Genomic DNA, 24641 nt, shown 5'->3' with positions numbered 1-24641 from the left:
ATAAGAGCGCATCTCCCCCTGCAAAGGAGCGCAGCTCATCGCCAGCAACGGATCAAAGCTGGTCAGAGAATGACTTTGACGAGATGAGAGAAGAAGGCTTCAGTCCATCAAACTGCTCAGAGCTAAAGGAGGAATTACGTACCCAGTGCAAAGAAACTAAAAATCTTGAAAAAAGAGTGGAAGAATTGATAGCTAGAATAATTAATGCAGAGAAGGTCATAAATGAAATGACAGAGATGAAAACCATGACACGAGAAATACGTGACAAATCCACAAGCTTCAGTAACCGACTTGATCAACTGGAAGAAAGAGTATCAGCGATTGAGGATAAAATGAATGAAATGAAGCGAGAAGAGAAACCAAAAGAAAAAAGAAGAAAAAGAAATGAACAAAGCCTGCAAGAAGTATGGGATTATGTCAAAAGACCAAATCTACGTCTGATTGGGGTGCCTGAAAGTGAGGGGGAAAATGGAACCAAGTTGGAAAACACTCTTCAGGATATCATCCAGGAGAACTTCCCCAACCTAGTAGGGCAGGCCAACATTCAAATTCAGGAAATACAGAGAACACCACAAAGATACTCCTGGAGAAGAGCAACTCCAAGACACATAATTGCCAGATTCACCAAAGTTGAAATGAAGGAAAAAAATCTTAAGGGCAGCCAGAGAGAAAGGTCGGGTTACCCACAAAGGGAAGCCCATCAGACTAACAGCAGACCTCTCAGCAGAAACTCTACAAGCCAGAAGAGAGTGGGGGGCAATATTCAACATTCTTAAAGAAAAGAATTTTAAACCCAGAATTTCGTGTCCAGCCAAACTAAGTTTCATCAGTTAAGGAGAAATAAAATCCTTTACAGATAAGCAAATGCTTAGAGATTTTGTCACCACCAGGCCTGCCTTACAAGAGACCCTGAAGGAAGCCCTAAACATGGAAAGGAACAACTGGTACCAGCCATTGCAAAAACATGCCAAAATGTAAAGACCATCGAGGCTAGGAAGAAACTGCATCAACTAATGAGCAAAATAACCAGTTAATATCATAATGGCAGGATCAAGTTCACACATAACAATATTAACCTTAAATGTTAATGGACTAAATGCTCCAATTAAAAGACACAGACTGGCAAACTGGATAAAGAGTCAAGACCCATCAGTCTGCTGTCTTCAGGAGACCCATCTCACATGCAGAGACATACATAGGCTCAAAATAAAGGGATGGAGGAAGATCTACCAAGCAAATGGAGAACAAAAAAAAGCAGGGGTTGCAATCCTACTCTCTGATAAAAAGATCAAAAGAGACAAAGAAGGCCATTACATAATGGTAAAGGGATCAATTCAACAGGAAGAGCTAACTATCCTAAATATATATGCACCCAATACAGGAGCACCCAAATTCATAAAGCAAGTCCTTAGAGACTTACAAAGAAACTTAGACTCCCATAAAATAATAATGGGAGACTTCAACACTCCACTGTCAACATTAGACAGATCAACGAGACAGAAAGTTAACAAGGATATCCAGGAATTGAACTCATCTCGGCACCAAGCAGACCTAATAGACATCTATAGAACTCTCCACCCGAAGTCAACAGAATATACATTCTTCTCAGCACCACATCACACTTATTCCAAAATTGACCACATAATTGGAAGTAAAGCACTCCTTAGCAAATGTAAAAGAACAGAAATTATAACAAACTGTCTCTCAGACCACAGTGCAATCAAACTAGAACTCAGGACTAAGAAACTCAATCAAAACTGCTCAACTACATGGAAACTGAACAACCTGCTCCTGAATGACTACTGGGTACATAACAAAATGAAGGCAGAAATAAAGATGTTCTTTGAAACCAATGAGAACAAAGATACAACATACCAGAATCTCTAGGACACATTTAAAGCAGTGTGTAGAGGGAAATTTATAGCACTAAATGCCCACAAGAGAAAGCTGGAAAGATCTAAAATTGACACTCTAACATCACAATTAAAAGAACTGGAGAAGCAAGAGCAAACACATTCAAAAGCTAGCAGAAGGCAAGAAATAACTGAGATCAGAGCAGAACTGAAGGAGATAGAGACACAAAAACCCCTCCAAAAAATCAATGAATCCAGGAGTTGGTTTTTTGAAAAGATCAACAAAATTGACAGACCGCTAGCAAGACTAATAAAGAAGAAAAGAGAGAAGAATCAAATAGACGCAATTAAAAATGATAAAGGGGATATCACCACCAATCCCACAGAAATACAAACTACCATCAGAGAATACTATCAACACCTCTACGCAAATCAACTAGAAAATCTAGAAGAAATGGATAATTTCCTGGACACTTACACTCTTCCAAGACTAAACCAGGAAGAAGTTGAATCCCTGAATAGACCAATAGCAGGCTCTGAAATTGAGGCAATAATTAATAGCCTACCAACCAAAAAAAAGTCCAGGACCAGATGGATTCACAGCTGAATTCTACCAGAGGTACAAAGAGGAGCTGGTACCATTCCTTCTGAAACTATTCCAATCAATTGAAAAAGAGGGAATCCTCCCTAACTCATTTCATGAGGCCAACATCATCCTGATACCAAAGCCTGGCAGAGACACAACAAAAAAAGAAAATTTTAGACCAATATCCCTGATGAGCATTGATGCAAAAATCCTCAATAAAATACTGGCAAAACGGATTCAGCAGCACATCAAAAAGCTTATCCACCATGATCAAGTGGGCTTCATCCCTGGGATGCAAGGCTGGTTCAACATTCTCAAATCAATAAACGTAATCCAGCATATAAACAGAACCAAAGACAAGAACCACATGATTATCTCAATAGTTGCAGAAAAGGCTTTTGACAAAATTCAACAGCTCTTCATGCTAAAAACGCTCAATAAATTCGGTATTGATGGAACGTACCTCAAAATAATAAGAGCTATTTATGACAAACCCACAGCTAATATCTTACTGAATGGGCAAAAAGTGGAAAAATTCCCTTTGAAAACTGGCACAAGACAGGGATGCCCTCTCTCACCACTCCTATTCAACATAGTGTTGGAAGTTCTGGCTAGGGCAATCAGGCAAGAGAAAGAAATCAAGGGTATTCAGTTAGGAAAAGAAGAAGTCAAATTGTCCCTGTTTGCAGATGACATGATTGTATATTTAGAAAACCCCATTGTCTCAGCCCAAAATCTCCTTAAGCTGATAAGCAACTTCAGCAAAGTCTCAGGATACAAAATTAATGTGCAAAAATCACAAGCATTCTTATACACCAGTAACAGACAAACAGAGAGCCAAATCATGAATGAACTTCCATTCACAATTGCTTCAGAGAGAATAAAATACCTAGGAATCCAACTTACAAGGGATGTAAAGGACCTCTTCAAGGAGAACTACAAACCACTGCTCAATGAAATAAAAGAGGACACTAACAAATGGAAGAACATACCATGCTCACGGATAGGAAGAATCAGTATCGTGAAAATGGCCATACTGCCCAAAGTTATTTATAGATTCAATGCCATCCCCATCAAGCTACCAATGAGTTTCTTCACAGAATTGGAAAAAACGGCTTTAAAGTTCATATGGAACCAAAAAAGAGCCCGCATTGCCAAGACAATCTTAAGTCAAAAGAACAAAGCTGGAGGCATCACGCTACCTGACATCAAACTATACCACAAGGCTACCGTAACCAAAACAGCATGGTACTGGTACCAAAACAGAGATATAGACCAATGGAACAGAACAGAGTCCTCAGAAATAATACCACACATCTACAGCCATCTGATCTTTGACAAACCTGAGAGAAACAAGAAATGGGGAAAGGACTCCCTATTTAATAAATGCTGCTGGGAAAATTGGCTAGCCATAAGCAGAAAGCTGAAACTGGATCCTTTCCTTACTCCTTATATGAAAATTAATTCAAGATGGATTAGAGACTTAAATGTTAGACCTAATACCATAAAAACCCTAGAAGAAAACCTAGGTGGTACCATTCAGGACATAGGCATGGGCAAGGACTTCATGTCTAAAACACCAAAAGCAATGGCAGCAAAAGCCAAAATTGACAAATGGGATGTGATTTAACTAAAGAGCTTCTGTACAGCAAAAGAAACTACCATCAGAGTGAACAGGCAGCCTACAGAATGGGAGAAAATTTTTGCAATCTACTCATCTGACAAAGGGCTAATATCCAGAATCTACAAAGAACTCAAACAAATTTACAAGAAAAAAACAAACAACCCCATCAAAAAGTGGGCAAAGGATATGAACAGACATTTCTCAAAAGAAGACATTCATACAGCCAACAGACACATGAAAAAATGCTCATCATCACTGGCCATCAGAGAAATGCAAATCAAAACCACAATGAGATACCATCTCACACCAGTTAGAATGGCAATCATGAAAAAGTCAGGAAACAACAGGTGCTGGAGAGGATGTGGAGAAATAGGAACACTTTTACACTGTTGGTGGGATTGTAAACTAGTTCAACCATTATGGAAAACAGTATGGCGATTCCTCAAGGATCTAGATCTAGATGTACCATATGACCCAGCCATCCCACTACTGGGTATATACCCAAAGGATTATAAATCATGCTGCTATAAAGACACATGCACACGTATGTTTATTGCAGCACTATTCACAATAGCAAAGTCTTGGAATCAACCCAAATGCCCATCTGTGACAGACTGGATTAAGAAAATGTGGCACATATACACCATGGAATATTATGCAGCCATAAGAAAAGATGAGTTTGCGCCCTTTGTAGGGACATGGATGCAGCTGGAAACCATCATTCTTAGCAAACTATCACAAGAACAGAAAACCAAACACCGCATGTTCTCACTCATAGGTGGGAACTGAACAATGAGATCACTTGGACTCGGGAAGGGGAACATCACACATCGGGGCCTATCATGGGGAGGGGGGAGGGGGGAGGGATTGCATTGGGAGTTATACCTGATGTAAATGACGAGTTGATGGGTGCTGACGAGTTGATGGGTGCAGCACACCAACATGGCACAAGTATACATATGTAACAAACCTGCACCTTATGCACATGTACCCTAGAACTTAAAGTATAATAAAAAATAAAATAAAAAATAAATAAATAAAAGACAGGGCAATTTCAAAATTATGCCAGAGCTTTCAAAAGATGAGGAATGGTGTCCTGAGATGTATCTACATGTTCCTTGACTCCTGGAGTTTCAATGGCCACACGTTCCACATTTCCCACCTGCTGTTTTCTTAGCACCTCCTGCAAGTAGCACTTACACTCCTCAGTCCCATGTTTCCAGGAAGCAGTTCTCAAGATTTCCCAAAAGTACAGAATTTTGTACGACTCAAATATAATTTAGCCAGTCCCATCTGTAGTTTTCCTCCTCTTATGAGAGGAAGTTTTCTTCTTCTTCATAGAATTCAGAACCTAGCCCCTTAACAGAACTTAACGTGTGAGTTTCTCAGAACTCTAAATACTCACTGAGTGATTATGTGGCAGTAAAATATTGGCTATATATAGATTTTTTTGTTGTTTGATTTTTTGAGACAGAATCTCACTCTGTCACCCAGGCTGGAGGGCAGTGGCGCAATCTTGGCTCACTGCAACTTCCACCTGCTGGGCTTAAGCAATTCTCCTGCCTCAACCTCCCAAATAGCTAGGATTACAGCGCCACCATGCCTGGCTAATTTTTGTATTTTTAGTGGGGACGAGGTTTCACCATGCTGTCCAGGCTGGTCTCGAACTTCTGGCCTCAAGTGATCTGCCTACCTCAGCCTCCCAAAATGCTGGGATTACAGGTGTGAGCCACAGTACCCAACCTGGCTGTATATAGATCTGGATGGAGTTAGTTAACTCTTGAAAAGCAGTTTAGTAAGATGTTCTCTACAAAGAGAGTGTGACTCTAGTGCAAAAAAGATGGGGGAAGATATACCCAAAAATAATATACCCAGTTATGGGTTTGTTGTGTCATATAGCTCTGGACTGTAGAATCATTAAACAGAGATTTTCTCCAACCTTTGAGTAGGAGGACAGGACATACCCTTAAGCCTGGTCTAGTCCTCCCAGAGCCCAATGTGTCAGTTTTTTGAGAACTCTATATACCCACTGGTGATTAGATGACAGTAAAATATTGCACAGAACAAGGCCTGGCTAGAACTTCCCATGGGTTTTTGTACTGTCTGTTGATCCCAGGGGCACTGCAGGCCTTGAAATCAAAATAAAGGTGTTTTACTTGTCTACTCGCTAGTATTTGGTCACTGGAGTGTGTGAATGAGAGATTATATTGCACTTCAGTGGCTAAATTCTCCCTTTAAATTGAGCAGTGTCTAACACTAAACAGAACTAAAGAGGATCAAACAGAATCTCTTTCTTAGCCATCAGAAGAAAGAAGTACTGTATAAGTACTTACATATTAGTATTATATAAATCAGACATTCATGTCAGTCTTGCCCCCGCTCATTTTTTGTTATGTTGAATATTTACACACCCTCTTCACAACTATGTACAACACATATAATCATCCGTAATATATGAATAGCCTACATATGCAAATCTAATTGCGCTATATATTTAACACTCTATAAAACATAGATGTTAACCACTGAAAGATAACTGTATGTGTATATACCTACAGACCTATAGTCAACATAAGCCCCATTTCATGCTGCTAATAATATACCCACAAAGACACACTTGCCAGGCTTCAGATTTATCCATTAGGTCAGATATTAACTTGTTAAGAGCTTTCAATTGGTTACAAATGTCTTTTTGTTTGTCCCCCAGGATACTATGGGGACGGTCTAAATGCCATCATTGTGTTTGCCGCCTGTTTTCTGCCAGACAGCAGTCGGGCGGATTACCACTATGTCATGGAAAATCTTTTCCTGTGAGTGATACTTGTGACAAAGTGCTTTGAGTTAATGTCTGTGGCATGTAATGGCAGATAGATCATCCTTAGTTAAAGAAAATAGATGATGTAGAATATTCTAAGCCTTCAATGAAACATCAGTAAGGTTTCTGTCAAGGAATGTTGCTCAAGGGGCTAAAACCTTTAAAGGAGTTCTTTTGTGGGTAGACTAGACTGAAAACAAAATGAACAGAATTTTGCTTGCATTTTAAAATTCTGTAATATTTCCTTTGGGCAAAGTATTATTTTTGTTCCTTCATAACGTGTTCTTAGTCAGCTAAGACTGACTATAACCTGACTTCATTAATATCTGCCCTTATTTAACCTGAGTTACCCTTAGTATTTGATAACATTGTTGACAGTTTTGAAAGTCAGGATTCTTTCTAACCCATACATTTTTCTAGAGTACCTACATTTAAAAGATAGTCATACCGATAAATGAGTAATACTCTCAGAGGAATACTCTTAGGTAACTGTATTCTTCCCAAGGTAAAGAGGTAATACGCGCAACCATTCTTAAATTTCATACACCCTGTACTTACATAATTAATGTTATGTAATTATGGTGTCAATAGGATGAAATATTTTATGTGGGAACTGAAAACATTTCTTTTCCTTCCTGTGATCAGATATGTAATAAGTACTTTAGAGTTGATGGTAGCTGAAGACTATATGATTGTGTACTTGAATGGTGCAACACCAAGACGGAAGATGCCAGGGCTAGGCTGGATGAAGAAATGCTACCAGATGATTGACAGACGGTATGTGCACTCTGTTATTTAATCACTATTTTGATTTTGGTAAACTGAAGGCTAAACAACCACATGGTATACTGTTATTATCTTCATTATACACAAGAAGAAACCAAGTCTCCATAAGATCAAATAAATTGTCTAAGTTGCTATTAAGCATGTTTTCCTTCCGAAATAGTAAAGGTAATGCTGGCGAGAATAAACAAAAATACACCATGTTGGTTATAGATTCATGCACCCTAAGAACATAACCATTCTATTTTACATTTAGTTCTATGAGAAAATGAGGTTTGAATCATACAAGTTTCAAATTACATCTCAAAAAGCATTCTCGTAATTAATCATGGCCATTCTATATCTTCCTACCAGGCAATAGTAACTTGCATAGAACTCCCTAAAATTATATATATATATATATATATATATACACACACACACACACATTTTTGTTGTTGTTGTTGGAGTCTCACTAGTGTCAGCTAGGCTGGAGTACAGTGGCATGATCTTGGATCATGGCAACCTCTGACTTCCGGGTTCAAGCGATTCTCCTGTCTAAGCCCGCTGAGTAGCAAGGACTTACAGGCGGGAACCACCATGCCCAGCTAATTTTTTTTTTTTTTTTTTTTTTTTTTTTTTTGAGATGGAGTCTCGCTCTGTCGCCGGAGCTGGAGTGCAGTGGCCTGATCTCAGCTCACTGCAAGCTCCGCCTCCCGGGTTTACACCGTTCTCCTGCCTCAGCCTCCCGAGTAGCTGGGACTACAGGTGCCCGCCACCTCGCCCAGCTAGTTTTTTGTATTTTTTAGTAGAGACGGGGTTTCACCGTGTTAGCCAGGATGGTCTCGATCTCCTGACCCCGTGATCCACCCGTCTCGGCCTCCCAAAGTGCTGGGATTACAGGAAGTTTTTATTTTTATTTTTAGTAGAGGGGGGGTTTCAACATGTTGGCCAGGCTGATCTCGAACTCCTGACCTCAGGTGATCCGCCTGCCTTGGCCTCCCAAAGTGCTGGAATTACAGGCATGAGCCACCATGCCAGACTTAAATTATATATATTCTTATTTAGGAATATGTTTTATGCTTTAATTCCCATTGAAAATGGATGAAGAGTAATGTATTTTTTCTTTTTTCAAAATAGGTTGAGGAAGAATTTGAAATCATTCATCATTGTTCATCCATCTTGGTTCATCAGAACAATCCTTGCTGTGACACGACCTTTTATAAGGTATAGTTAATATTGTCATAAAATAAAAGTACTACTAGTTTTTTTAAAATATGTGCTTATTGTCCTAAAAACAAGAATTCATAAACTAAGAGTACCCAGGGAAATATATTTGTCTCTGTCTTTCCTAGAAAGGTGCTTTGGACTATTCATCAAGCATCCCTAATTAAGAGAGAAAATGCTTTCATTATGAATATTTCCCCCAGATCATTATAAAACATGACCTCTAAATTGCTTGCTATAAACATGGAAGATGAAGTGGTGGGATTTTCAAACACATTAGAAAGGGGAATAGATAATACATTTAAAGTGATATGTTATTATGTAGAGAATAGAAAGGTACATATTACTCTTAATATGACGATGGAAAATAAAGATGAATCATGGCAGAAACAGAAGCCATATCATGTCTCAATTGTGCCATTTCTTCTGAACAGACCTACGCAAAGTTCGTATAACTACCAAAGTTATATAGAGTCTGGGCAGCCATTTTGAGAGCTGTGTTTTGATCACCCATGAGTCTTGGTTTCAGTTCAGTGAATATTTGTTACTTATTTTATGTTAGGTTCTGTATAACCTTATATCTTGGTGATGCAAAATAAAGTAAGATATAGTTCTTAATATAGTAAGACTTCAAATAGTTAAATGAAAGGAATAGTATTTATTTTCTAGACAGCTTTAAAAACAGAATAAAATCTTGCCCACCATCAGGGTACAGATTAGATTAATTGAAATTTTCCCATCTTAAAGTTATTAATGAATTTCTGTTAAAACTTCTGATAACTTTGCTTCTGGGGAAAAAAATAAACTTTAAAATCTTTTTTTGTGTGTGTATAGATTTTACTTTAGCTTCCAGATCCAACCTTTCATGTTCAGTATTTACTTTTATTTATTTATTATTCTTATTCCCCACTTCCAATTGCTAATGCTGAAAAAGGTACCTGAAAATCAAGAATTGTTAAAATGGTTAACTGAATCTAAACAATCACATGATATACTGTTACTGTCTTCATTATACACAAGAAGAAATCACTGAAGACACAAAGTTATCAGAATTTTTAGAAGAAATTCATTAATAACTTTAAGATGGGAAAATTTCAATTAATCTTCAACTGAGTAGCAGGATTCATCCTAGTTTCCCTCTGGCAAAGGTTAGCTGTTTACCATACTATGTTAAATTGCTTTTAAAAATATTATGACCAGCCAAGCAGGGTAGCCCACACCTGTAATCCCAGCACTTTGGGAGGCCTAGGTGGGCAGATCACTTGAGGTCAGGAGTTTGAGACCAGCCTGGCCAACATGTGAAACCCCATCTCTACTAAAAACACAAAAAATTAGCCAGGCATGGTGGTGGCGTGCCTGTAGTGCCAGCTACTAGGAAGGCTGAGGCAGGAGAATCGCTTGCATCTGGGAGGTGGAGGTTGCAGTGAGGCAAGATCACACCACTGCACTCCAGCGTGGACAACAGAGTGAGGCTGTGCCTCCAAAAAACAAACAAACAAAAAAATTTAGACCTATTTAAGGTATACAAAGAGCCACTTACTTTAATTAATTTCAGGAAATGCTTTAACTAGGGAGTAGGAATCCATGTATGCTGGTAAGCTCAAAAAGTTTAACGGGTAGAAAGGTAAACATTAGCATAATTACTGATTCATCAAAGTTTGCTTAATAATTCAGCACTTAATCAAACAAAGGTTTTTTCTTGATTAAGTAATGTTAAAAGATAAACTTTAGACAAATCAATCAGTTTATTAGAGCAAAAAATGATTTATGAACCCAGCATCACTTAGAACCAGGAGAGGTTCAGAGAGCTCCACCCAGCAAAGTGGGCAGACAGTATTTGTCCAGAGAAAAGCAAGGTGATGTATAGAAATAGCTTGATTGGGTACAGCTCAGCAGTTATCTTATTTGGGTAGAGTGTGATGAAGCATTTGCCTTATGTGGTCATGGTCTGATCATTTGGCAACCTGTGATTGCTGAAGCTCAGCTGCTTTGATTGGCTGAGACTCAGCTAGTCTTTGCAAAAATATACTCATAAGTTAGGTTGGAATTTTATTTACATACCATGTTAGGTTGCAGTTAGCTACCTAGGAACTCAAACTACAGGGAAAGCCTTAAGCCAAATGTGGTTTAACAATAAGAAAACATTTGTTACTCTAAGGATATTAAAAATTATTATAATTCAACACTACTTATGGAAGAGAGTTTCAAGATAACAACAACAGTAATAATGAAATTATAGCAATAGTGTTGTGGTAAATTATGACTAATAATGGCTTAATTTGTTGAGTGCTTATTTGCATTACCTCATTTAACCTAATGACAGTCCTCCGAAGTAGATACTTTTTTGTTTGTTTTTTGTTTTGAGACACGGTCTCCTTCAGTCACCCAGGCTGGAGTACAGTGGCATGATCATGGCTCACTGCAGCCTCAGACTCCTGGGATTAAGCAATCCTCCCACCTCAGCCTCCCGAGTAGCTGGGACTATAGGTGTATGCCACCACACTCAGCTAAACTTTTTTATTTTTTTGTAGAGACGGGGTCTCATTGTGTTGTCCAAGCTGATCTCAAACTCCTAGGCTCAAGCAATATGCCTACCTTGGCCCAAAGTGCTGAGATTACAGGCATGAGCCACCACGCCCAGCCTGAAGCAGATTCTGTTTACTATTTCCATTGTATAGGAAAAACTGCTGAGGTTCAGGGAGGTCACATAAATTGTCTAAAGCAGGAACCAGCAAACATTGTTTATAAAGATTCAACTAGTAAATAGTTTAGGCTTCACTGGCCCTATGGTTTCAGTCACAACTACTCAACTCTGCCATTATAGAGTAAAAGCAGCCATAGGACACATGCAAACAAGTAAGTGGCTGTGTTCTGATGAAACTTTTTTTTTTGAGACAGTCTCACTCTGTTGCCCAGGCTGGGGTGCTGTGGTGCGATCTTGGCTCACCGCAACCTCTGCCTCCCCGTGCTCAAGCGATTCTCCCACCGAAGCCTCCCAAGTAGCTGGACCACAGATATGTACCACCACACTTGGCTAAGTTTTTGTGGTTTTGGCAGAGACAGGGTTTGCCATGTTTCCCAGGCTGGTCTTGAACTCCTGAGATCAGGTGATCTTCCCACCTTGGCCTCCCAAAGTGCTGGGGTTACAGGCATGAGCCACCATGTCTGGCCTCTGATGAGACTTCATTTATGAAAACCGAAATTGAATTTCCTATGATTTTTACATCGTAAAATATTCTCTTTTTGTTGAGAGGGAGTCTCATTCTGTTGCCCAGGCTGGAGTGCAGTGGCATGATCTTGGCTCACTGCAGCCTCTGCCTCCTGGGTTCAAGCAATTCTCCTGCCTCCGCCTCCCAAGTAGCTGGGAATACAGGCATGCACCACCACACCTGGCTAATTTTTGTATTTTTAGTAGAGACGGGGTTTCGCCATGTTGGCCAGGCTGGTCTTGAACTCCTGACCTCAAGTGATCTGCCTGCCTCGGCATCCCAAAGTGCTGGGATTACAGGTGTGAGCCACTGCGCCCGGCAAACATCATAAAATATTTTTATTTTTACATTTTTTTAACTACTTAAAAAAACATAGAAATCATTCTTTACTCAGGGGCTATAAAAAACAGACAGGCTTATGCCTGTAATTCCAGCTACTCAGGAAGCTGAAGCAAGAGGACTGCTTGAGGCAAGGAGTTCAAGATCAGCCTGGGCAACATAGGGAGACCCTGTCTCTGGAATTTTTTTTTTTTTTTAAATTTAGCTAGGCACTGTATCATGTGCCTATAGTCCTAGCTACTCCAGGGGCGGAGACAGGAGGATCATCTGAGCCCAGGAGTTCAAGGCTATAGTGAGCTATGATCATGCCACTGCACTCCAGCCTGGGTGACAGAGTGAGTCCTAGCCTCTAAAAAAAATAATAAAAAACTGACAGCAAGCTGACTTCAGCCACAAGCTATCATTTACCAACCTCAGGTCTAGGGTGGCACAGCCTATAAATGGTAGGCTCAGTCTTTGAAACCAATTGTCTGCCCAGTTCTAAAGAAAACCTACATCAAGTACTGAATAATTGTATTCTACAGTTTCATCATGTAGGAACGCCTCTAAAGATCCTCCTTTGAATCAATTTACTTCAATGTTAGCAACTTGTAGATCTGAAAGAAGAGACCACTAAGATGTATGACAGGTCTTCTCTCTACTAAAGGGTAGCATCTATGATAGAGGTATATGGCAAGTTCATTTTAAACAATGAGTTATTGGCAGTTTGGAGATTTCTCAAAGAACTTAAAACAGAACTACCATTCAACCTGCCAGTACCATTACTGGGTAAATACCCAAAGGAATATAAATCATTCTACCATAAAGACACATGCACACGTGTGTTCATCGCAACACTATTCACAATAGCAAAGACATGGAATCCACCTCGATGCCCATTAACAATGGATTGGATAAAGCAAATGCAGAACATATACACTATATAGCAGCCATAAAAAAGAACTAAATCACTTCCTTTGCAAAAACATGGATGGAGCTGGAGGTCATTATCATGGGTTATCCTAAGAAAACCAAATACCGCATGTTCTCACTTTTATAAGTGGGAACTGTACATTGAGTACACTCCAGACACCAGGGACTACTAGAGGGTGGAGGGTGGAGGAGAGTGAGGATCAAAAAACTACCTGTCAGCTACTATGCTCATTAACTAGGTGACAAAATAATCTGTACATCAAACCACTGTGACATGCAGTTTACCCATGTAAAAACCTGCACATGTACCCCTGAAACTAAAATAAAAGTTAGGAAAAAAAAATGAGTAATTTGTCCGTGCCAAGCACTGGATTGGGAAATAACAAAGCTCAATTGCTGTCCTTAAGGAGCACAGAGCCTTAAGCAGACATGGGCAGACAAGTGAACAGTTACAATACAGCATACAATTGCACTTTGAGGAGGTGATGGCTCAAGGTGAGGGTGAGTTTGGGGGTATACCTGGTAGAGAGCGAAAGCTGATAATCTGCTTCAAGAGAGGCTTTGCAGAAGGAGACCTTCCCTCGAGGTGAGTTTTGAAGGACTAGTAGGATTGGCCAGCTGAAATTAGGGAGAAGAGCAATCCAGGTTGAGGAAACAGGTAGACAAAACGCCAGATACAAATACATCAATAAAGAGAGAACATGGCATGTTCAGAGAACTGTAAAATTCCAGTGAATATTAACACTGGAGCTGGAGGTTTTCCATTTGCATGACTTCTTCTCCCTCTCAGTCACCCGCTCAGTCTTTTATCAAAACCTTATTTTGCTCAACAACTCCACAGGAAGAAAAAGACTTAATATAGCATATCACTGGTAATGTGTGTTGACCCAAGACCTATCAGGAGGGACAGAAGCTACTGTATGGAGAGGACGGTTGTTCACAGGTCTCTTGGACCCAGGGCCAAAATTTCAAGTAAAGTGTTAAAGATAGATGGATAGAAGAAACACCTGAAAAAAGCTTCTTACTAGAATGCACAGTAGTTGAACACAAGGCAGTACAGATGGTACACAGCTCAGCAAGATCCCAGTAGACTAGAGAAACCTTTTCATTTGAAACCATTCAAGAACATTAGACCCTTGATCGAGTTCTCTTTCCAGTGGAATGATACACTTTTTAAATTAGTTTGCCATTACACAAGTAATAAGAAAATGCACTCTTGAGAAATGCATCCTATCATTACAGATAAGACCAAGTTCTTCCTTTAACAATTACCAATTCCTCTTCCTAATCCCCTTCCCCAGAGGCAAACTCCTTTATCGGTTTCCTTGGTATCCTTCCAAGTTGTTCTCTGTGCATTTACACATATCTAAAACGAACACATTTAGATGAAAGCTGTTAGTAATTTAAATCCAATTATTGGAACATATATTTGAATGTTGGTTCATCTAGAATAAATGTTCAACCTAAAACTTTAAAAACCACAACATTTTAAAAAATAAAACAAATTTTAAAAAAATGAGTTTACATATTTTTTTAGTATCATCAAACTTGCTAGATTCTGAAAGAACTAATGATAAGATTTTTGTTTGTTACAAACAAACAAACAGAGACAAACGAGGCATAAAGCAGTGATTATTCAGAGTAGCAGGAAACACTGGGAGGCCACACAATGTATGGGCAAGAGTGTGAATGCCAAAGTCAGACCGCTCAGATCAGTACAGGCTCTGCCATTTACTAATGGTGAGACCTTGGGCAAACACTTAACTGCTCTGTATCTGTTTCCTTATCTTTGAAAAGCGGATAATAATAGTGTCTACCTCACTAGGCTGTAATAAGAAATACATGCATTCGTATGTGTAAACCACTTAAAACAGCATTTGGCCAAATACTGCACGATCTCATTTACATGTAGCATCTAAAAAAGTTGAGCTTACAGAAGTGGAGAGTGGAATGGTGGTTACCAGAAGCTGGGGGTTGGGAGTGAGGAGATGTTGGTCAAAGACCACAAAATTTTGGTTAGGAGGCATACGTTCCAGAGCCCTATTGAACAATATGGTGACCATAGCTAGTAACAATGTGTTGCATCCTAGAAAATTGCTAAGTGAGTAGATTTTCAGTATCAAAAAAAAGCATGTGAAGTAATACATATGTCAGTTAGCTCAGTTTAGCCATTCCACAATGTATACATATTTCAGAACATCGTGTTAAACATTTTTACATGGCAATTTAAAAAACAAAACAAAACAAAACACCACCACCACCACCAACAAAACAGTGCCTGGCACATTGTAACTCATGAAATAATGTGAGCCTCTTTTCTTAGTAAGAGTGCTGGGGCAAGATGTTAAGTGTATCAGGATTTTCAAGAAAAGGCAGTAGTCTTGGGATGGATAAGGTAGTGACTAATGATACACATTTTTTCTTTTTTTTTTAGTTCAAAATTCAGCAGTAAAATTAAATATGTCAATAGCTTATCAGAACTCAGTGGGCTGATCCCAATGGATTGCATCCACATTCCAGAGAGCATCATCAAGTAAGTCCTGACGGTTTCAGAGATTTCTTAAGAAATAGTACTAGTTTGAGGCTGGGTGTGGTGGCTCATACCTGTAATCCTAGCACTCTGGGAGGCCAAGTGGAAGAATCAGTTGAGCCCAGGAGTTTGCCATCAGCCTGGACAACATAGCAAAACCCCATTCCTACTAAAAATACAAAAATTAGCCAGGCATGGTGGCATTTGCCTGTAGTCCAGCTATTCAGGAGGCTGAGATAGGATGATCACCTGAGCCTGGGAAGTGAAGGCCGTAGTGAGCCGTGATGGTGCCACTGTACTCCAGCCTGGGCAATGGGAGTGAGACCCTGTATCAAAAAAAAAAAAGGTGTATGTTTGGAGAAGTGGGTTGGTAAAGAGGTCAGTTCTGGAACAGAGGGGAAATGGCGTTATTTTTAAAACAATATTAAATATCCTCCAATAAATATAATTTTTTCCTATACTCTATAGATAATTGTTGTGTTCTTTCAGATCCTCTTTCACATAATATTTTCCTGGGGTTATTTGATTATTGTTCATTTTTACCTTGAACTTTACTACCACTTTGGAAAAAGTAATAGTTACACTGGTTAACTGGTATACTGTCTCTACTGGTTAACAGTATATCAGTTTCTTGTGTCTCCTACTCTGCACAGACACAAGATGGTCTTAGTATAGCTTGGATTTCTTTATTGTCTTATACAAAGTAATTTATCTGCATAACCCTAGGAAAATAAAAAGGAATAACTCTCTGTTTCTTCTAAACCTTTTCTGTTTGTCATGATTAAGTAGAGGGCATTTGCCCAGTGGTGGGTGAGGTGGTGAGGAATGGTTTTCTTGCTCAGTAGAGGGTAATGCAGTATCAGCGTCAGCATCCTGCATGGGTACTGAAGGTCTCAGGATGATGCTACAAAAATTAGGATAAAATTTAACAAAATGAATACTTGGAGCTGGGATTGTAAAACAGGGATATGGGAGAATGAACACTTGTATCTGGTACATTGTTGCAAAGAACGGTTGTTTTCTGTGTGTCATTTTTTTTCTTTTGGTCCACTGTATCTGAATCGTTAGCCTTTTTTATTTCATTTGAGTGGAGAGGGATTTAACCATTAGCTCAAAGAAAACAGACAAGTGTCATTCATCTTCCTCCATAAAACGGATAGCAAAATGTACCTCTCATTTGGGATTCTGAAAGAGTCCTCTCACTGTAAAAATTAAGTTAATTAATTAAAAAGGCCCAGCCTAGAAATTGGAAGGAAAGAATTGTCATGTAATGTGTGTCTATGATATGCCAAGCATAGCGGTGCTCTATTTATATCATTTATTTGACTCCCATAGTAAACCCCTGTTTTACAGATGCAGGGGAGATAACTTAGTAAGAAGTTACTTAGGCACAGTGTAAGTAGGAACCGGGAAGAGATGGAACTGGAATTCAAATTCAAGTCAGCCTGGCACCAAAATTCCCATGTTCTTTTCTAGGAGATTCCTTTACCTCCCTTAGAGTATCCTTCAAAATTCAAAGCTCAGAAGTAGATGCATTTGGTTTTCCTACATAAGCAATATCGGGCATGAACACAGGATACTGACTGGGCTTCCAGTGGTCAGCTGGCTCACTGAATCAAACGGAGTGTTCATAAGATCCTAATGATGGCTTCAACCCTCATTAGCTTCATAGCGTTTCCACAACCAGCACACCTCATAGCTCTGGGCTGCTGCCTCAAAAAGGTGTACTCCATCTTCAAAACCCACTTCTACTCTTTAAATTTAAAAAGGATGGAGGCAGAGAGGGATGCCTCACACCTGTAATCTTAGTACTTTGGGAGTCTAAGGAGGGTAGATAGCTTGAGTTCAGGAGTTCAAGACCAGCCTGGGCAACATGGTGAGACCCTGTCTCTATGAAAAAAAAAAAAAACAGAAATTAGCCGGGTATGGTAGCATGCACCTGTAGTCCTAGCTACTCAGGAGATTAAAGTGGGAGGATTGCTTGAGCCTGGGAGGCGGAAATTGCAGTGAGCCGAGATCGCACCACTGCCCTCAAGCCTGGGTGACAGAGTGAGACCCTGTCTCAAAAACAAGAAAAAAAAAAAAAAAGGAAAAAGGAAGAAGAAGAAGTATGGGAGTACTCACATTCGATAAGATGACAAGGACATTCTCCCTTCTAGTGGAATTGAGCATTGACCACTTTCCAAGTAAACACAGTAACACTTCCGTGGTGTGGCAGAGGCAATAGAATGAAAAGTGAATGGGCTTTAGAGCCTTAGATTTGAACCTTCCCTCCAACCTCTCAATGTCTCTGAGACCTCAAGTCATCTATTAAAATGATTAATTAATTAAAATATTTTGAGTCTCAGCTTCGGCATCTGTAAAGTAAGGAAGTAAGTTGCACTTCCTGGAATGGTCCTGAGGGTTGAATGCAAACGGTACACAGAGCACTTTCAAAGCCTCCCAGCATAGAGTTTGCCATCCAGAATCTTATTTATTGTTATGCATGTTGCTTTTAGAGACTGTCTATCATATGGCAAAGTTCAAGTGAGAAGTTAAGTATAGCCAGGACATTTTTTATTCATCTGCACACATCAGTTTTCAAGGGCTCCATTTGGGAAAAGTTACTTCATGAAGGGTTCTATTTGGAAAAATTTTTTTCTGGAGGAAGAAATTTACTACCATTCACGTGCTGCCCACATGTCCGTGTGTTCTGTTTTCTGTAATTATCTCCTTGGGATGTCCTTTCTGCCATTTCTGTTACTGACCTTCATCGCCCCAATTTCATGTTATGCAAATTTCAAATGGATACAAGCCATGGCTCGTTTTTATCACTGAATAACATTCAAAGGATCTAATCTCAGCCACTCCCAAGACCAGTCCTCAGCTGAGATGGAGCCTGTCATCAAAGGGCTTAAATGAAAGAAAAACTTGCTCAACCTAGAACCAAATTTATAATCATTGGTCACAGTTGATTCTCATTATTTGTGGCAGTTATGTTCTATAAAGTCACTGCAAACACTTAATTAGGGAATACTGAAATAGTGTTCCAAGGGAAAATACAGGGTGTTTGGTTCCTGCAAGCCTCTGGTCACATGTTTTCATCAATCAATCAATATATAACCTTGGTTTATGTGTGTTTCTGTTTAAATGAACCTTACTTAGTATACATTGTTGATTTATGAACATTGAACTCATGGCCACCAGTATTGTAACTTGTGCATAAACGAAGCTTATCTAACACACATACTTTCTTCATAAGGCACATCACAGCCTTCCTGCACTTGGGAATACTAGACAGTATTTCAGCACTATGCTTGGAAGCCAATTTGAGCAGCAAAATCACCAAAGAAAAATACAAAAGTGAGAAAAAAAAAAAAAGCACTAAATAGGTTGTGAAAAGGACAGTTGTTTACAGTATGAAACAAGAAGACAGAGGCTCATACATCGCCAGGTGGCAACATGAACATTGGGCAACTCAAATTTTTCACCACTCTGCACATGTCCACAAGTGACCCAAAAAGTACCTTGTATTGATTTTGTGGTTATAAATACATGTTAGTGAATAGGCAAATTTACAAATATAGAATCTGCAAATAATGAGGATTGACTGCATATGTTTACAAATTATAAACATTGATTGTTATCTAATGAAAATAAGACGTCTCCCAAATGCCCATTTTATTATTACCATCAGACATCACCTAATGACAGAGACGTGTTCTGAGATGTGCGTCTTTAGATGCTTTCGTCATTGTGCAGATATCATAGAGTGAACTTATACACACCTAGATGGCAGAGCCCCCTACACCACCTAGGCTATCTGCTATAACCTGTTGCTCCTAGGCTCCACACCTGTACAGCGTGTTACTGTACTGAATACTGCAGGCAGCTGTAACACAGTGGTAAGTATTCGTGTATCTAAACATAGATAAGATACTGTCAAATTATGGTATTCTAATTTATGGAACCACTACCATATATGTGGTCCATCGCTGACCCAAGTGACATTACATAGTGCATGACTGTATCTGGATAGGCGTTTTCTCTCATGATTTGACTGTCGTTTAAATCATTTACTTGTCGTTTTTTCCATCTGTTTGCTCATTTTCCTTATGGCACTCGTTTTTATTTTCGTAAGGTACGATGAAGAGAGATCTTATAAGAGAAGTGTGAGGTAAAATCTCCTGATCTCCTATTCACGCTGGATCCTGTGTGTGTACACCAGTGTCTTACTTGTGGGTGACCTCAACAAGCTACCAGAGCGAGAGGTCACTGTATCAGTCTTTTGTATGCCATTTCCAGTCTTTGTCCTGTGTGTAAAGCTGTTGAGGTCAACCTGATTTGCAACTGAAACCTACTAAACCAGATACATCCCTGACTTGGCCCAGGCTGCAAGCTAATTTGAACTGTACCCACCAGACTGACGTGGATGTTTTCAGCTTTATTCAGCCAGCATGTTTCTGATCCCTTTGCAACTTATACCTACTGTTTATGAAGGAATTTGCAAAGTAAATGTACATAAACACTGAATGGGAGGAAATGACAGTATATTTAATGGAAGGAGTACGTCTCAGGACTCCAGAAGACGGTTTTGAAAAGCACATATGCACCACTTTTGTTTGGCTCTGCTTTGCTGAGTGACTGTCTCATGCTCTGCTTGCTTCTTTTTTGTTTCTTTTCCACACCAATAATTTTTGCTCCTGCAGACTGGACGAAGAACTGAGGGAAGCTTCAGAAGCAGCTAAGTAAGACTCGGTTTCCATTTAGTGGCTGGCATGATGTTGGCTTGCATTTCAGAACTGAATTGGGAAAATCTGCATGCCTGGTGTTTTATTCCTGCTTCCTGATAATAATGCACTTTAGAAATTCTCTTTCTCCGATGATAGATGTAATCTCTATTATTCTTACTACAGTCTATTTTTCCCCGTGATCTTGGTTATATTGAGGAATGCATTTGTCACTATAGTTGTTGTTTTTTAACGTACACGTAATTCTAGGCACCACAACAAAAGACCATATCACAGGCACTGCGACGTATAGTGTGACATCGAGATGATCATTAGGTTTTCAGGCAACAGAACCTCACTAATTCATACCAATGGGGAGGAATAATAGCACATTGAAATTTGAAAGATTTTTGCAGAATCAATTTCATGGCCTTCTATGAGTTAAAACACCACCACCTCACTTAATGACTTTGGAAATATTGCTTAACTAACAACCTCTGAGCTATTTTGATGAATAGAAAAACAAAAGTCATTGCCCACTATTGTCAAAGTATGATTCTCAAAAAGGCAAAATTATAACTCTCATGCAAATATAAAATGAACACATGCCAATGAGTTTATTCAACTGATTATTTAATGTAGGAACTACTAAGGTGTTAAAGCCAGTTCAAAGAACATTTGAGCAGCTAGATATCTATAGATAACTTACAGAAGAGTATTTGGATAAGATTGTTGGGTTAGATACAAAACTGGTTAATAAACAACAGGGCAATAAACTGTAATATTGAGGTTATCTTTTCCACTGGACAGAAATTATTTGCATCTCTGCTGGTCAAAAACTACAAGTTAACCTCTGCCCCTATTGAGTTGTAAAATAGCCCAACCAATAGAAAGTCAGCCCGCCCCCTGTAATCCCAGCACTTTGGGAGGCCGAGATGGGCGGATCACGAGGTAAGGAGATCGAGACCATCCTGGCCAACACGGTGAAACCCTGTCTCTACTAAAAATACAAAAATTAGCTGGGCAAGGTGGTGGGCATCTGTAGTCCAAGCTACTCAGGAGGCTGAGGCAGGAGAATCGCTTGAACCCAGGAGGTGGAGGTTGCAGTGAGCCGAGATCATGCCACTGCACTCCAGCCTGGGGACAGAGTGAGACTCCATCTCAAAAAAAAAAAAAAAAAAAAAATTCCAGTTATTCTCTTTTCTCGTTTCCAAGTTACAAAGACATTTTCTAATAATACATGTTAGATATAACCAAATACTATTTGAAAAGTCTGCTGTATTAAGCACATTTTCTTCCCCATTTTAAATGTTGCTTACACTGTTCATTTTTATAACCAGCTCCCATTTTAATAGACATTGCAAAAGCAGAAGGCCTGGACAATGTCCCAACAGTTATAAATTCTGAATAAATAATATCTAACTAATAAACATTTTCTTCATAGTTGTAAATGCCAATTCCTCATTAAAACAATCAATTTAGACATTTTTCTCCTGTGGTACATTTTTATTGTAAGTAACCTATACGATTATTTGCTTGTAGTGTGCCAATCTTTTGTGTTAAAAAATTAAAGGATAGGTTTTTCCTTTAGAAAGTTTAGCATTAGTGGAGTTTACTCTTATAATATTCTGATCTTCTCATTTTCTTTCAAGATAACTGACACCCAGTTAGACTAAAGAAACTCAAAACTGTGTAATTTTTTTATTCTAAAAAAACTTCTTAGTCTTGACCCCAACTGTTACAAGTAAGAAGTTGTTAAGTGAGGCAAATATTAGTAATCAAGGAACTGAGTGTTGGTATAACATTCCTTTAGCATTTATCTGCACTCAAACCGCTTTGTGTCATGAGATTTCCTAGAGTGAGAACTCTCTGTGAGTTTTTCTTTCAGATTTATTTTTTCAGGATGATAACATATTTATGAAATTAAAGTGCTATTTTCAAGACAAAAGATAGGGGGAGAGACCATCAATAATTTTTCAGACAAACCTATCATAAAGTCATATTGTCATGTTTCTTTCATTATTACCATGAAATCTTGCTTCTTTTAATCGATTTTTTTTCCCTCTATATTTATACTATTTCTGCTTAGCTGCCACAGTCAAATGATTATTGTTTTTGGATAGTTTTGTAGCTTTCTCTTTTTTCTCTCACATCCACTATTTTGTTCTCTTCCTTACCCCTACCAACCCTCTCCCGACGTGTTTCAATAGCTCAGATGGTCCTGAGACATTTTGATCTCCCTCCTAAAGGAAGCACTATGCTCATGCCTAGTACATAGTAGATGCTCAGTAAATTTATGCTGCATAAATTAATGAATTTGCATAAGAGTCAGTTCATTGCTGTTGAGCAGTGGTTCTCAAACTTTATTGTGCATTACAATGACCTGGAGCACATGGTAAAACAGAAAATCCCGTGTCTCACCCCCAAAGTTTCTGATTCACCAGCCCTAGAGTGGAGCCTAAAAAGCTGCACTTCTGGCCAGGTGAGGTTGCTCGTCCCTGTAACCCCAGGACTTTGGGAGGCTGAGAGGGGAGGATTGCTTGAGGCCAGGAGTTAGAGACCAGCCTGGGCAACATAGCAGGACTCCATCTCTACAAAAAAAATTTTTTTAATTAGCCAGGTATAGTGGTATGTGCCTGCAGTCCCAGCTACATGGGAGGCTGAGGTGGGAGGATCCGTTGAGCCCTGGAATTCAAGGTTGCAGTGAGCTAATTGATCTTACCAGTACACTCCAGCCTGGGCAACAGAGTGAGACCCTGTCTCAAGAAAAAAAGTCTGCATTTCTAACAAGTTCCCAGTGATGCTGCTGCTGCTGCTGGTCTCAGGACCCAGCGTTGAGAACCACTGCTTAAAAGTTAAGGGCCAAATAAAAATAATCAGATCTGTTTTAGAAGTGTATGCTCTTGCTTTGGATTCAGTAGGTAAGCCATCTGCCTGAAGAATCTTCCCTCTAGGATCTTTTGATCCTACCTTTTTGATGGTAACATCACATGTATGAGAAATTGAAATATATTTGCACATTTGAAAATGTGCACAGAGAAAGAATTCTACTCTGTTGACCCCGCAGGTAATTGAAATGCCTTCACAATCCCACCATCTCGGCTACCAGCAACACTTTTTCAACTACCTTTTAGCCTCTGAAGTAGCCCCTGAATTCTAGGAGAGACTCTATGATAAACGTGATGACTGCAGATCTAGTGCTAGATGCCAGATATACCCAGGTTCTTCCTGTTGACAGATGTGCCTGACTTTCCACATGACTTGTTCAGAAAGCTTCTGGCTGGGTCTAACCAAAGGCAAACGTACACTTGGTCAGGCAACAAAACCTATCTGTCCACTGTTTCGCTTTATGCCCACTAGTGTTTCCCAACATTCTCCCGCTCCCCCCCCCCCCACACACACACCACTCAAACTGCACCCCAACTCTAATTGATTTCAGAAAGTGATTTGCTCAACCTGCCTTATCTTTTCTTTAAAACCTTAGCTCTGTACAGGAAAGAAAGTATTATACTTCTGAAGGATAAATAGTATACAAAGAACCATTCTTGTTTCGAAAATTGGGACGCATCCTTGTGTTGCCTTTGGAGTGACAGTATTAAAGGGTTTGCAAATTGCTGTTTTCCTTGGGAGGATTACTTGAAATTAAAAAGCAGAAAAGCTGAGTTTGGAAGATTGCCCTTTCTTGATTCCATTTCAGCTTTGCTTTTTTTTTTTTTTTTTTTTTTTTAAGCACACTGTCAACACTTACTTGACTGTCCTTGCTCACTGGAATTGCCAAATATTCCCTATAAAAATATCAGACCACCAGCAAGAAGGGTAGGGAGTAAGGAAGGAAGGTTGCTCTCTCACCCGGGGAGATAGCCTCCTGTCGTTTTCAACAAAACACCTGACCTTCATCATGGATCCTCTTATGTGCAAACAGATAAATTAGCTTGTGAAATTATATTACAAAGAGGACAGCTGCACTTAAAAAGGATCACAGAAGCTCTTTAAATAGTGTTTGTTTGTCAATAATAAAATATTTATGGGAAGCCGGGCACAGTGGCTCACGCCTGTAATCCCAGCACTTTGGGAG

General features: G+C 39.3%; 2 protein-coding genes across 18 annotated transcripts in view; one reads left to right on the top strand and one right to left on the bottom strand.

The window, feature by feature from the left end:
• Nucleotides 1-24641, bottom strand: part of GCNT1 (glucosaminyl (N-acetyl) transferase 1) — a 203491-nt gene that overhangs the window by 8245 nt on the left and 170605 nt on the right. Inside the window, exon 11 of one of the 13 annotated variants that reach the window (XR_002731832.3) lies at nucleotides 16107-16183. The exons of 11 other annotated variants lie outside the window; for them this stretch is intronic. The gene's annotated coding sequence lies outside the window, so the exon portion shown is untranslated. Of the gene's footprint in view, nucleotides 1-13846; nucleotides 13946-16106; nucleotides 16184-24641 lie in introns of all 13 variants that reach the window. One more of the 13 variants, XR_002731831.3, reaches the window with a different exon arrangement.
• Nucleotides 1-24641, top strand: part of PRUNE2 (prune homolog 2 with BCH domain) — a 302755-nt gene that overhangs the window by 269098 nt on the left and 9016 nt on the right. For 2 of the 5 annotated variants that reach the window (XM_023213314.2, XM_023213317.1), the window contains 5 exons: nucleotides 6771-6873; nucleotides 7524-7655; nucleotides 8781-8867; nucleotides 15762-15860; nucleotides 20546-20584. In XM_023213314.2, coding sequence (XP_023069082.1) covers nucleotides 6771-6873; nucleotides 7524-7655; nucleotides 8781-8867; nucleotides 15762-15860; nucleotides 20546-20584 — 460 coding nt within the window. The remainder of the gene's footprint in view (nucleotides 1-6770; nucleotides 6874-7523; nucleotides 7656-8780; nucleotides 8868-15761; nucleotides 15861-20545; nucleotides 20585-24641) is intronic. The other 3 variants (XM_023213316.1, XM_023213315.1, XR_002731829.1) reach the window with 2 other exon arrangements.

The sequence above is a fragment of the Piliocolobus tephrosceles genome, chromosome 14 (genome assembly GCF_002776525.5).
Source record: "Piliocolobus tephrosceles isolate RC106 chromosome 14, ASM277652v3, whole genome shotgun sequence".
NCBI lineage: Eukaryota > Metazoa > Chordata > Mammalia > Primates > Cercopithecidae > Piliocolobus > Piliocolobus tephrosceles.
Note: the sequence above shows the minus strand (reverse complement) of the source record. Positions and strands in the feature narration are given on the sequence as shown.